General features: G+C 33.4%; 2 protein-coding genes across 3 annotated transcripts in view; one reads left to right on the forward strand and one right to left on the reverse strand.

Moving 5' to 3' along the window:
* LOC133203839 (baculoviral IAP repeat-containing protein 2-like) overlaps positions 1 to 14,755 on the forward strand; it is a 267,667-nt gene that overhangs the window by 132,082 nt on the left and 120,830 nt on the right. The gene's annotated exons all lie outside the window — the stretch shown is intronic.
* On the reverse strand, positions 437 to 3,170 carry LOC133204175 (death-associated inhibitor of apoptosis 2-like). Of its 2 annotated transcripts, none has more exons than XM_061339922.1 (6): positions 2,372 to 3,170; positions 2,017 to 2,201; positions 1,769 to 1,835; positions 1,473 to 1,628; positions 957 to 1,079; positions 437 to 825 (listed from the first exon to the last, which is right to left on the reverse strand). In XM_061339922.1, exons 1-6 carry the CDS (start codon positions 3,159 to 3,161, stop codon positions 629 to 631), a joined length of 1,518 nt encoding a protein of 505 aa, XP_061195906.1. In that variant the 5' UTR covers positions 3,162 to 3,170; the 3' UTR covers positions 437 to 628. The 2 variants fall into 2 exon arrangements, with proteins under 2 accessions (XP_061195906.1, XP_061195907.1); XM_061339923.1 differs by having other exon boundaries at positions 558 to 825; positions 1,775 to 1,835.

Below are 14,755 nucleotides of genomic sequence, written 5' to 3' on the forward strand. Positions count from 1 at the left end.
TAATAAATAAAATTTGTTACCATTTCAATATCATATCTCTACACTTCATTTTGTTAATTAATATCTACACGAGTTTATAAAAATACCAATAAATCATTACAATTTTCAATTCTAATTCTTGATGCAACTATTAATTGATCTTTTCATATTTGGATTCTGGGGTGAGACATCTGAGTTCAATGAAATCGTCGTAGCAGTGAAACACAGCCTCCAGACCTTGCAATGGACATCAATTTTAATCTTAAAAAGTGAAGTCCCAAACGTATATATATATATGTAGTTTCACTTTAATTTATCAAACATTAATACAACCACTGTAATTCATGAGATCCAATTAATTCATTAATTTTATAATAATTATAATAACGTCAAAGCGGCCAGTCTACTTCTTAGCATGTAGGTATAAAAATGGGACAAAGCTATGCACCTTTCAAGTCTTCAGGCAAACCAAAATAATTCCATATAAAGTTATAATATAACAAATCACTTCTCCGTAGAAACTCAGTTTATTAACAAAATGGAAAATGTTATTAAGCACTGCTAAGGCGGAATTTCCCAATTTCAAAACGCATTTATAATTATTCTCAAAGAGTATCACAGTTATCATTCCGAACGTTTTATAATACTCTCAGTCAAACTTAACCCGCACTGTTCCCTTGATCTCCTTTCTGCACATGGGGCACTTTCTGAGTGCAGGGGAGCACTGGCCACAACTGACCAAGTGACCACAAGGAAGAAAAACAATGGAGACTTTCTCTATACAACACATTTTGCATAGTGTTCGTTCTCTTAAGTCTTCGTTTCTTTCTTTGAGCCTTTCCATATCTGATAAAAAAAAAAACAGCGTGCTTGGTATACTTTACACGTACTTATCACAAACAGCGATATAAAATTATGTCTCTGTCACAAATTAATTTTGGTAATTCTCAAGGAAAGTCATTCTAAACAAAACATACCTCCTGTAAGACATCCGTTTCCTGTTTCCGGTTCCTGGCTATTGGATGAGTCGGAGTCTGCGCTGTCCTGTTCTATCTCTGTCAGAACGTCAACAATATCCTCTGCCGTCATTGTCTGCCATGCTGAAAGAGAAACACTGTCACATGAAGCAATTGTGATTTCACATTTGAACGAAAGCTTAGATTTTACAACAATATTCCTTTTTTTTTTTCATGGACAGGTCCAGCATGTGGACGTCCGGATACCAGTCAGGATTTACAATGATATTATCATAGAAAATAATCTGAAAATGACTTTGGGATACCCTATTCAGCCAAATTGGACCCGTCCTAAAGTCTGAGGAAAAAGATTAGGTATACGAATTGAAGTCCACACCTCTTAAAACTGAAATATGTTAATCAAATTTAACTGTTTCCCATTTAGTCACTAGAATTTAGTTGTTTATCTATGCATTAAAGAGCTTTAACCTAAAAACTGGGAAACAGAAAAATTCAATCAGAATCAAGAGATCTTACTTTTCGTTTGAAGAACAACATCTATTGCTCGTTTGACTTGTTTGGGTAGGAATCCCATGTTTAGCACGGCTTGGGCAGCATCCGTTAATAGTGGATTTTTCTCCAATGTTTTCTCGGGGTATTCCTCAGCAGTCTTAGGGTTACTGGGTTTGACATCTGTGAAATGTATCAAGTCGGGTTTTTAAATATATAAATTTTTTTTTCAAAATCAAAATTTCATTATAATAAGCTTTTATAAGCTCAGCTATACGTATATTTAATGAATATGAAATTTTACGTTTTATAATGAGCTATACATGTACCTGAAACGTCTTCTGCAACTCTGGAGGGTATTGCAAGTGGTACATTCGGTTGATTTATTATCTGTTACAAAAACAAAACACAATATTTTCATAATATTCCTTAGCCTATAAGTATAACTGTGTTTGTTCGACATAATTGTCTTTGCTGCATGATTTGTAAATTCAAAATGAACAAAATTCTATATGCACGAACCTTACATTATTTGAGATTATATATATATATATGTAATATTGATACCCACCTCTTGCTCCTGTTCTCTCTCCTGCACAGCACGTTCTACGTCATCCAAGAATTGAGGATTCCTCATCAGTCGTACGTAAGCACATCTAGGAGACCATCGCGCATGCTCGACCCAGGGGTCATCTTCTGCCGCCCAATTGCGGACCCCAATTCCACAACAAAAGCAGCGAACCCAATCACTGAATGCTGAAATTGAAAAAAAATATGATAACAGGAGACCAAAATTTTTAAAATAAAGTTTATATGATGACACCTGAATTTCAAATATTGGTGATCTGAAGAAGAAAACCTCATTACAGGAAGCAAAAGGACAACAAAGTTGGTGACTTGAACACGAATTTTGAAAGCCCACTTACAAGTATAGAAAAATCCAGCATTAGCCATTTGGTGACTGGTTTGGGTCAAATGAGCGGGCCAATGCTTGAAAGAGTCTAGTCGGCTTTGTTCGTCGGCATATTCTGGATATTTGCACTCTGTGCCTAAAGAACCAGAGGGTACATTTGCACCTAAAGACACATTGAACCCTGACGACACATTAAAGCCTGGAGACACATTAAAGTCTTCTCTGAGTTCTGAAAGTTTTGAAGCAATAAGACTAGGAGTCCGTTGAGGGGTGATGGGGATCCGACATGGGGTAATAGGAATCTGTTGTGGGGTGTTAGGGGTCCATTGTGGGGGCTTGTAATCGGCAAATAACATATTGTCACTAACAGAATCAGTTTCTGACAGGGATGCAAGAGAACATGATTCTGAAGAAGGTCTGCTACAAGGATTCGATGAAATTGATGATAAAAAATCCGTGGAAATTGATGACAAATGTGAGGAAGTCGATGACACAACTGATGAAGTTTGAGTTTCTCCGTCATGTTCTAAATCGTCTTCACAAATTGATAAGTCTGATGTAAAAATTGATGACAGATGACTGCTCGTTTCATCATCGCCTCTAGATGACGCACTATAGCGACTGATATTCGAATCTAGTCTGAGTGCGAAATATTCGGAATTGGACCGACAGTCATCGTCTTCTGACACTTGCACTGCCGTTCCCTCACTGAGAGATTGGGGTTCAGGGACCTGGAAGGCCGGGGGAGGGACCGAGACCTGCTGAGGGCGGGACCTCATCCCCGTATTATCTTTACGATCCATTAAAATCTACAAAAAGTATGATATATTAAACATAGGGCTGTGTATCCTCCGAATATACATGTATCATGATATAATTTACCTCTGGCTTTTACATGCGAATTGGTTAGAAAAAAAAATATTTAAAAAAGTCTATATACGATATTTTTATATCGTATAATCTATGTCACAATGACACGTCAAAAAAATTTAAAATATATATATATATATATATATATATATATATATATATATATATATATATATATATATATATATATATATACATTTAAAATTTGTATAATTTTAAGGCAATTTTGAAGGTATTTTTATAGAAAGTTTCACTGTATACATGATATAAGAAATGTTTTAATAGCTACATAAGACGTATAACTTAGGTAGCTTTAAATTCATTCTTAAATTTTTTTTTCTTCTACTTTGTTGTTTTTAAGGAAGGAAACTATATTATAGAATATTATTTTTTCATAAAATTATATCCAATAATTTTTCGTAGATTCCAAAACCAAGATTGTAACAAAATAAAGATTAATCTTTCTAACTTACTAATTTGACTTACAACAACGTTAACATGCTCTTATTTAATTATGAAAACATGAAGATTTATATATAAATCGGGAATGTTATCAAAAAACATCGATAGGACTTGAATATCAAGTGATGTATCAAATCGACCCCCTCTGCATCACGAAACACCGATTTATTGGTGCAATGCTACACTACATAGACTCGATCTACACAAAAACGCATATATATCATATAGATTACAATCGCCTTGCATTCATTATGAAGTGACATTTTAAACCAAAATAATAATAATACTAATACGGATTTTATATCATGTGTAAATTAAAAAAAGTATCAATATGCCAATTTATTTTGCATTTCTTTTAAAAATGTCTTAGTACGTTAAGCCGGTATGTGCCTCAGGTTTCTTCGATTTTTGTTAGACAATAACTTGTATATATGTATCGTTCTTTGCAAACATGCATACAATGGTTACCAGTAAAAAATTTAATAACAATAACTTTGTCGGCTGTATGAAATTTCATCAAAAAGATCTACAAAGTGGAATTACCTAAAACCCACACAAAAATGTATGGATTTTTCTTCCTTAAAAATTCAGGGCTTGAATTAATTTTGAATAACGAACAAAAATATCACTGCAGCAGTCATAATAATTCTGACTGGTAGCAAGATTCAGTTTCACTGATTAGGAAATAATATTAATGAGCTTTAATTATATCACATAATTAAATTCCTTTTAAATAACATTACTTACTCATAGGGAATTATTGTAATTTCGATGCAGCCGTAAGCCTTAACATAAATGATGGCAAAAATTAAATTCAACTTTTTAAACCAGTTTATACAACACTTCTCTTAATATGGAACTAGATTTACTAACGAACATAATGTTGGCAAAATTGTAGAAAGTTCTACAAGTTCATTTAGTACAATGAGAATGTGTACACAAACGTAGATCGATTTTAAAGGATTCTAAATCTCACAATTTAAAATTTATTAAGCAGTTCATTTTCAGAAATATATAATTATTTACCAATTAAATAAAAACATAGTCTGTATACTTACCGATTCTTTCGTTGCTTCGTGTACAATACTTTGGTGCTAACGATAAACAATTCTAAATAGGACGCATTACGGTGTTTCTAAAAATAGCTTCGGGTTTTTACGGTACTTACCTATTCGTCCTACATATTTCAGATGAACTGCCTGATAACAGTGATGATGAGACCGAAAATGCTTAACGTTTTCTTCAATAAAATCTATATTTTATATGGCATCAATATTCAGTGTTCAAGAACATGAAATCTTACATACAATGTAACAAAAACAAGTTAAAAATAACATTTTGCTATAAATAGTTTCGTGTATTTTCCAGTGAGTTAAATATACATTTATAGTTTTTCAGAAATAGTCACGTAGTAAACTTAAGATATTAAAAATCATTCATATAAGCTGACGGATCACATTAGCAATTTTTAAATGGGATTGGAGTGTTGGGTATGTTTTACATGTGCGAATGAGGCCCGAAGGAAGCAACTTTAGTTTCGTAAGGGGGGGGGGGGGGGGTGGGCAAAACCCAAAAATAAACAAATATGCTAGGAAAATTATTGGGCTTGGGGTAAAAAGCTGAGTGGAGTGGAGTGGAGTGGAGTCTTGTGGAGTCATGGAGTGGAGTCTGTATCATAACAGTACAGACAGTTTGAGAACAAAACAATTTCTTTTGCATATTACAATCTCTCCCCTGCAATGTCATTTTGGATTTGTGTAACAAGAATGATACAATGAACAAAAGAAATCAGTGCGACCAAAAAACTTTTGACCTTTAAATGTCAAACAGATATGCTTTTTTAAAAACAAAGACTTGGTAATACATTAACAACATCTAAACTAAGCTCAGATATATGACCTTGCTTGCCTATCCAAAACAGGCAAACCTAGTAAGAGGTGTTGACAGTTTTATAATGTCAACAGATAAAGAGTAAACAACTGCACTGCAGAACTGATGACAATTGAATTATAATGACACATGATTTAAGTACCATTTTTGGTTTTACTTTTTAAAGTGCATTCAACCCTCTTTGTTGATATTTGAAGGTCACTATTTTTTCTGTATCTCATTCCTCTTGCTTTGTTTATATTAACATACACATACACCTTTTACTGGAAAAATTGGGGGAAATCTGCTGCAGAATCTAGTTTTATAGCCTACATATGTACTTGTCAATTGGGTCTTTCAAAGTTACATGTCAGGGATTAATTTCTAGTATAAGAACTGATATAAAAAGGAAAATATTCATCGAAATAAATTCAACAGCTCATGTAGTTATTTTTAATTTTTTGAAGTACACATTGTGCATTTTAAATGATGATGCTCTATTCACTCTTAAAATTTTTACCTTTGTTTCTTGGAGAGGGGGCAGTATTAATTCCTACCTGAAATTAGTTTCACCAATATTTGAACAAAGAATTTTTTTTGCTTTGTAAGTGTGACTCAGAACAGAAATTATATATATGATTAGGTAATTCTAAAATATGCAGTTTATCAACCAGTACAAGCATCATTGATGCAGCTGTTTGTTATAAACAAAAATGAAGACTTTCTGACAGAATTAATTTAATTGGAGTATGAGAACTTTAAAAGAATGTCGATCCCCATAACGAGGTTCTGAAATATATTTGGTTACTCATTAATATTGTTTTATAAAGACGACTCAAGCAAGATGCTGTCAACTTCATTCAGTTATTAAAATAATTTACAAGGTTTGCTACAATGGACAAAATTTACAATTTTTTTTTAATATCATTATTTTATTTTGTATTTAATGTTGCTGAGACTGCCAATATTTACCTTAGGGAGTACAATATATATATTACCTAAAAGTTTTATTTTCAAAAAATCCTTGCAACATTTACCAGGGGCATGTTTAACAAAAGAACTTATTACTAAGATCAAACACCTTAGATGATAATATAATCTTGCAAAATCAATGATTCTGTTAAAAATTGCTTGCATAAAAATATCTATCTAAATTAATTTTTAAAAGGATTAAAATCATTTTCAAATCAATGTTAAAAAAAAAGTTAATCTCAAAATTATATTTTGGTCTTAGTCGTACACATGTAAGTTCTTTTATGAAACAGACCCAAGATGTCTTATAAGCATTATTTGCCATATTTCGAAGAATGTCTCAGAAGTTTTGCTACAAAGATGCCCATGGATTGAAATATTCAGAGATTTTATTGTCCATTAAAGAATCTGGTCTCAATTATCTGATCGTAAAGATGTGTTGCAAAATAAGTTACTTATATGTCTTATCAGTTATTATCCCCTCGCAACGGAGTTGGGAGTGTATGTAAGTTTGTCCTTACGTAATTTGCTTCGGTATAGATGTCGAATGCTGTCTTGATTTATAGATATGCTCTTTGCGAGGGGATGCTCCGCTTTGCGGTACCCTTGTTAAATGCTTTTTTTCACTACAGCCCATGTTGTTAAAAGTATAACCCAGTGGACATATCCTGAATAATGATGAATTTTTTTTATTAGGTTACAAGTACGTACATGTATGTGAACCGGTACTGTCGAACTTGAAAAAAATTATTGTGTATTAAATGTGTAATTATATTTTTTACTGTAATTCTTATAAAGATTCCAAATTGTAAACTATGCCCAACTGTAAATTTAGAATCTTTTTTTTCTGACAAAAACAAAACCAGCTATATTTAGTTCAGTCCATTTTAAAGCAAATTTGTTTTTACAAGCAACAAATGAGTAAGCATTTCTGGTGCATTAATTAAATCTGTCAAGACTTCTCGCCTGTTGGGATGGGAGTGGATGTGGGTCATTTAGTCTTCCATTGATGAGTTGACATTTGAAGGTCATGTGTTTTTTCATTTACTCAGTCATTCATTCATTTTATTGTCAAAATGGTTCATGCAACATGAACAAGTTTCTGACTAATTGTAACAAATATTCTGAAATCAGGAAGTTTCCAAGAGTCTGATCAGTGATCACAGACATCAGCTATAGCTGGGGCATACAGAAATGAGAGAGGAAAGGAGGGGGAATTGTGTTCAATGACAAGAATAATTTTGTTTTTAGCTCACCTGAGCCGAAGGCTCAGGTGAGCTTTTCTGATAACATTTTGTCCGTCGTCCGTCTGTCTGTCCGTCCGTCTGTAAACTTTTCACATTTTCGACTTCTTCTCCAGAACCACTGGGCCAATTTCAACCAAACTTGCCACAAAGCATCCTTGGGTAAAGGGGATTCAAGTTTGTTCAAATGAAGGGCCACACTCTCTTTAAAGGGGAGATAATTAAGAATTAGTGAAAATTTGGTGGTATCTTTTAAAAATCTTCTTCTCAAGAACCAAGGGGCTGCAAACGTTGAAACTTATGTGAAACCTTCATTACATAGTGTAGATTCAAGTTTGTTCAAATCATGACCCCCGGGGGTAGGGTGGGGTCACAATGGGGGATCAAATTTTACATAGGAATATATAGGAAAAAATCTTTAAAAATCTTCTCAAGAACAACAAAGCCACAATTAGTCATATTGATATGGAATCATCCTCAGGTAGTGTAGATTCAAGTTTGTTCAAAACATGACCCCTAGGAATAATGTGGGGCCACAATGGGGGATCAAAGTTTTATAGGAATGTATAGGAAAAATCTTAAAAATCTTCTTCTCAAGAACAACAAAGCCACGATTGGTCATTTTGATATGGAATCATCCTCAGGTAGTGTAGATTCAAGTTTGTTCAAATCATGACCCCGGGGGTAGGGTGGGGCCACAATGGGGGGTCAAATTTTTACATAGGAACATATAGGAAAAATCTTTTAAAAAATCTTTTCAAGAACAGGAAAGCCATGATTAGTCATATTGATATGGAAGCATTCCAAAGTATTGTAAATTCAAATTTGTTCAAGCGGCATCCTGCCATAACGGGGGATCAAAGTTTTACAAAAGAACACATATAGGAAACATCTTTAAAAATCATCTTCTGAAGAACAACAAAGCCATGATTAATCATGATTAGCATCCTCAGGTAGTGTAGATTCAAGTTTGTTCAAATCATGAACCCCCCCCCCCCCCAGTTAGGGTGGCAGACATCTTTAAAATTCTGTTTTCAAGAACAGCAAAGCCATAATTAGTTATATGAATACAGAAGCATCCTAAGAAAGTTTAGATTCAGTTTCATTCAAAACATGGCACCTCGGGGTAGGGTATGCCTATAACAGGCGATCAAAGCTTTACATATGAATTATCTGCTGACGAAGAACAGCAGGGCCATATTGACTCAGGTGAGCGTTGTGGTCCATGGGCCTCTTGTTAATTTTAACTGCCATGACTCTACATTTAAGCTTCTGTAGTATTTCCTGCAATTTACCGATACACCCCCCCCCCACCCCCAAAAGGGAGATGTGTAAATAGTTACACAAAATGAGAAATAACATCATCTACAGTGTTTGGTCTTAGTCGTGAATCATATGTTTTGTAAAACATGCCCCTGGTAAATGTTGTAAGGATTTTTTGAAAATAACACTTAATTATAAGTTAAACAAGGGCACCACAAAGCGGAGTATCCCCTCGCAAAGAGTATATCTTTAAGTTAAGACAACATTCGACATCGATCCTGATGCAAATTACGTCACTTCCATTTAACACACCACTCACTAACAAACACACACTCACAAACACACACACAAAAGCGTGTTGCTATATCCCCTCCAACTCTGTTGCGAGGGGATAATACTAGTAATAAGGTATATAATGTACCCAATAAGGAAAATATTGGCAGCCTCAGCAACATCAAAAACAAAATTAAAAAAAAAAATTAATGAAATGATATAAAAGAAGAAAAAAAAAATTGACAGTTTTGTCCATCGTAACAAACTATGTTATTTTATCAACAGAATCATGTTGACAGCATCCTGCTTGAGTTGTCTTTATAAAAAAAATGAGGAACCAAATATATTTCAGCACATCGTTATGGGGAGCGACATTCTTTTAAAGTTCCCACACTCCAATTAAATTAATTATATCAGAAAGTCTTCACCACTGTATATATCAAACTGCTGTATCAGTGATACATGTACTGGTTGATAGACTACATGTGAAACATTGATCAGCAAAGTACAAAGAAAGCAATAACTCAACAGTAGGGATGTAATCCCGGTAATGTGTTTTAAAAATGCTTTAGTATTACTTATCATATAATTTCTGTTTTGAATCACATCTACAAAATAAGTTTTTCTTTGTTCAAATATTGGTGAAACTAATAGCACAGCCCCCTCATCAGGAAACAAACTTTACTAGGTAAAAATTTTAAGAATAAATAATGCATCATTGTTTTAAACGCACAATGTGCACTTAAAATAAAATGAAACGAGCTGTTTAGTATATTTCAATAAATATTTTCCTTTTCATGTCTTATAATTAATCCTGGACATTTAATTTTGATAGACTTTCAATTGACAAATATATACATGTAGGCTATACACCTAGATTCTGTAACATTTTTCCTAATTTAACCAGAAAAAGGGAGATACATGTTTATGTTAAATTAATGTAAAACAAATTAGGAGAAAAATAGTAACCTTCAAATATCAACAAAGGGGTAGCTTGCACTTTAATAGTAAAACCTAAAATATGTGCCGTTGTAATTCAATTGTTGTCATCAGTTCCGCAGTGCAGTTGTTACTCTTTGTCTGTTTGATATTATAAAGCTGTCAACACCTCTTAATAGATTTGTCTGTTTTGGATAGGTAAGCAGGGTCATCTGAGCTTAGTTTAGATCTTGGTAATGTATTACTTAGTGTTTGCTTTAAAAACATTTCTAGGTGATTCTCTGTTTGATATTTAGAGGTCAATAGATTTCTTTTGTTTCTTCCAAAATTACATTGCAGGGGCGAGATTGTATGCAAGAGAAATTGTCTTGTTTTCAAACTTTCTGTACTGTTATAATACAGACTCCACTCCATGACTCCACAAGACTCCACTCCACTCAGCTTTTTACCCCAAGCCAAATTATTGAAGGTGCACTGTAAATTGGGTTTCTTTTCTGTAGTAAAGTACTATGTTGGCAAAACCCCCGCCTCCCCCTCAGTTAATTCCTCTACTGCTGGGCCTGTGATTGGGGTTGGGGTGGGGTTTATTACAATATTATGTTGAACTTAATTTAATGTTCTTTTTTTCTCTAAATTTTTACGTTACTTATATTGTATTATTTGCACAAATGAGTTTTAAGAGCCATTCTCTGTAATGACTTGAACTTTTATATAGGAGCTGTGGCACGCATAGTCTCAGAATTTCTCCAAACTCACTGTGATAAAAGTCTTTGATACTGTTAACTCAAATCAGGCAAAAATTGGTTGCTACGTGCCATGGTTACCATAGCAACATGTCCTAAAGTTTGAAAAATGGCATTTTTCAACATCTTCAGAGTCCCACAGTTAACGTTTGCAGCAAAGCAAACAAGTGGCAATGACTGTTTCTGAAAGTTGAAGGCCTGGTGTCTTGAATGCATGATAAACATGTTTGGTAAATCATCTATAACATACGTTATTATGGAAACAAAGTATTCAAAAGTAATAATTTTGTTCATTTAATTTTATAAAGTCATACACTTAAGAATAAAAACAATTATAGGTTGAAATGCAAGCAAATAATAGAGAAGAAATCCTTGTAACATATACCAAGGACAAAATATGATATTTCTTATAGGTTGGCAATGGTTGCCATGGTTTTAATACCGCAAAGGGATTTTAAATTTACTCTCTTAGTGTTTTAATCTTATCCTATCTTTTTAAAAAGCATATTTCTATATAACTGATGATCAATTTTTAAAGGCCTTGGTGTGACCCTAATTTGCACATTTCAAAAAATTCAATTTCAATTCTTTAAATAGTGCGTTGCTATGGAAATAAGGCGAAAAAAACATGCATAAAAATCTGAAAAATACTCTGTTTCCTTGGATACGTACCGTTGTATGTAGATTCCCAAAACTTTAATGATTGATATATGTGAACAACTAACCTGACTTTCAATTTTGACTATCACCCAATCTCTAACTGGATGCAAAAAGCTGGCACATAGGGTCTAATATTGACAAAAAATTAACAAAATCGAACATTTTCTCTTCATGGTTACCATAGCAACAGTGTTGTATTTTTCAACAACCTTTATCAATATATGATATTCAACTTTAGTTCTACGAGATAAGTACTATTCAAGGTGATTCAAATGATATTTTTCTTGATTAAAAGGTTGGTAAATTCCTAAAGCAGCACAAAAATATCACTTTAAACAACTAGTACGTTGTTTCCATGGTTACACTGCAAAGTAACAATTAATCTCAATTTTTCTTATGTTGTTGGTGTTGCAAGGTTCTAAGGATGCATATGTGCCAGTCATGAATTTTATTGTTTTCCTTCACGATAGTAGCATTAACCCAATCATAGCAACAGATTTTGCATGGTGACACTGTGTTACCATGGCAACCATGAAAGTTATTTTTAGAATAATATTGCCAATACCTAATTTATTTACAGGAGGTCAAATATTTTTCATTGTTTTTCTTACGTTGTTGATTGAGTTTGATTATGTAACATCTATCATTTGTGGCTATAGAGCGTTTTTCAGCATTTTTCAGCAACTAAAATGTATTGCAAATGTACCCATGGTTACCACTTACTTAGAGATAAATTCTAAATAGTTTCTTTATAGCATAACTGGCAATTAACAAGGTGTCATGTTTTTGGGAGAATGGTTTGTTTGTTTTTCTTAGTCTTTATTAAGGCTTAATAAAGATTTAAAGTGGCTGAAAATCTCAATTTTTTCAACTTTTCTGGCTGTTACCATGGCAACCAAGACACATAGCAACGAAATTTTATTTGATATATGTTTCTGGTGTCAAGTTGTAATAATGGGCAAAGTTTCATCAAAATCGGTGACCATGCGTGGCAAAGAAGTTTAAGTGGTTACAGAGAATTGCTATTAAATGACCTAGTAGTACCCAAAAATAGACATTTTACCTTCTGTCCAATCCCTTTTCCTTTTGGAAATAAATTATTTATTTTTGAATATTACATATAAAGTCGAGAAAATTGGTGAAAGTGCTCCCCTCCCTATCTAGCCACCCCTCTCCATTAAATCCGCCTGTGTTATAATATTGATTTTGCGCCGATCATTCTCATGAGAAATTTTTTCCAAAAATTAAAAAATAAATAAATAAAAAATGCATGCAAATGTATATTTTCAATATATGTTTTCCGGCTTACCTCCCGAACGTTGTTGTTGTTGTATAGTTTGTTTGTTTGTTTGTTTTTGTTTTGTTTTTTGTTTTGTTTTTATTTTGTTTTGTTTTGGTTTTTTTGCATACGTAGCATCGTCTTTTTATTTCATTTTTTTTTTCAAATTGGATAGGGGCACTCAGAAAAAGTAACTGACCAGATACCTAATCGAAAATATTTTGAAAATCAAAAAGAAAATGAATATACAAGCTCAAAATTCAATTTCGTATGTGTAAGGGGTTGGGGGTTGGGGGGGGCTTCAATTTTTATCCTTGCGACAAGAAAAATTACATTAACTTTGGAGGATTTGAACATACGGCATGGCCGTAGGAATCGGGGATGGGGGTGTCCTCCAATTAATAATTTTGTCTATATATATATATATATATATATATATATATATATATATATATATATATATATATATATATATATATATATATAGATATAGATATAGACCTTATTTTTCTAGCTGCAATAATGTAGCCCTCTCCGATTTTTTTAATCTGATATTTTCAGGAGACCTGCCTGATATATAAACTCTTAATAATGTCACAGAAATTTATCGTTTGACAGATACTACCGTATATACTTGCCTATAAGTCGGTTGTATTTTTTGAGGTTATTTTGGAGGGAATTGCCATTGACCCGCTTATAAGTCGGTACAACTTTTTGCCAGAATCAGTTGACAATTTCAAATCAATGCTCTAATGTTTTAACCTGATTTTGATTAATATTTTTAGAAATGACGCCGATATTTAATTTGGAATCAGTAAGAAAAATACACAATGAACAATTAAGATAAAAATAAAGTTATTAAAATATGTAAATACTTATACTTTACGTATAATCTTAGAAAACATAAATGATATAATATAGTTCAACGACAATCATGGGAAATGTTTATAAAATACTACATTTCGCCGTCCAGAAAAATACTAATCTTTTTATGACTCGCCTATAAGTCGGACATACAGTTTTGGACCAAAATTTAACTCCCAAAATACCGACTTATAGGCGAGTATATACGGTAGTATATTCTTTTGAGGTTATCTATAGGCCGAGATTGACGGCACCACTCTATACCCGTCGAGCCAAATCTCTCATCCGAGATTAATGATGAAAGAATTCCAACAATCATATGCCTGAATCATCAACCTAATCAGTAAACAATATTCATTATATATATGCGCGGACCCCATCGCAAGATTTTTTAGATATACTAACAGAATAGGCCCGTAGGAAGCAATTTCAGTTTCGGGGGGCACAGCCATACATTTTCAGTTGAGTGGGCACTAACAACTACCAAAAATTCCATGGTCATCAGATGTTTTTATTGAGGGGGCACAAGCATATAGTAGCTATGTTTTTTATAGTAATCTATATATTGGCAAAATTATTCCGGGTTCCCCGTGCCCCCCCCCCCCCCCCGGTTCCTACGGCCATGCAGATAGTACAGTAACTAAAGAAAGATCTAAGACCCCCCACTCACCGGAAATACAGACCCCTTTTAAGTTGATAAGGAGAGTCATGTACATGTATACATGCATGTATATGAAGTTTACGAAGTGAAAGTAAGCCCCCCTTTCATCCCGAGGTATGTTTTTTTCTTCGAAAAATTTTCGGGTCGGATTTTTTTTTTTTTTTTTTTTTTGAGTAGGGTGGAACCCCCCCCCCCCTTTCCAGGCTCTTTTGTGCTTCTTACAGCAGAATTTTGCAAGATTAAAATTGAATTAAAATGATCACTACAGTATCTGTGTAGATTTGTACTCATCAGACAG

The sequence above is a fragment of the Saccostrea echinata genome, unplaced genomic scaffold (genome assembly GCF_033153115.1).
Source record: "Saccostrea echinata isolate AGI-Se365-2 ecotype Australia unplaced genomic scaffold, CSIRO_AGI_Sech_v1 ptg000052l, whole genome shotgun sequence".
NCBI classification, from domain to species: Eukaryota; Metazoa; Mollusca; class Bivalvia; order Ostreida; family Ostreidae; genus Saccostrea; species Saccostrea echinata.

Excerpts from the sequence above, each read along its gene's own strand:
- LOC133204175 (XM_061339922.1), bottom strand. The coding sequence starts at position 3,161 with ATGGATCGTAAAGATAATACGGGGATGAGGTCCCGCCCTCAGCAGGTC. Across the intron at positions 1,836-2,016 it reads AGAGAGAACAGGAGCAAGAG|ATAATAAATCAACCGAATGT; the intron begins GTGGGTATCAAT and ends TTTTTGTAACAG. Across the intron at positions 826-956 it reads AAACGGATGTCTTACAGGAG|ATATGGAAAGGCTCAAAGAA; the intron begins GTATGTTTTGTT and ends TTTTTTTATCAG.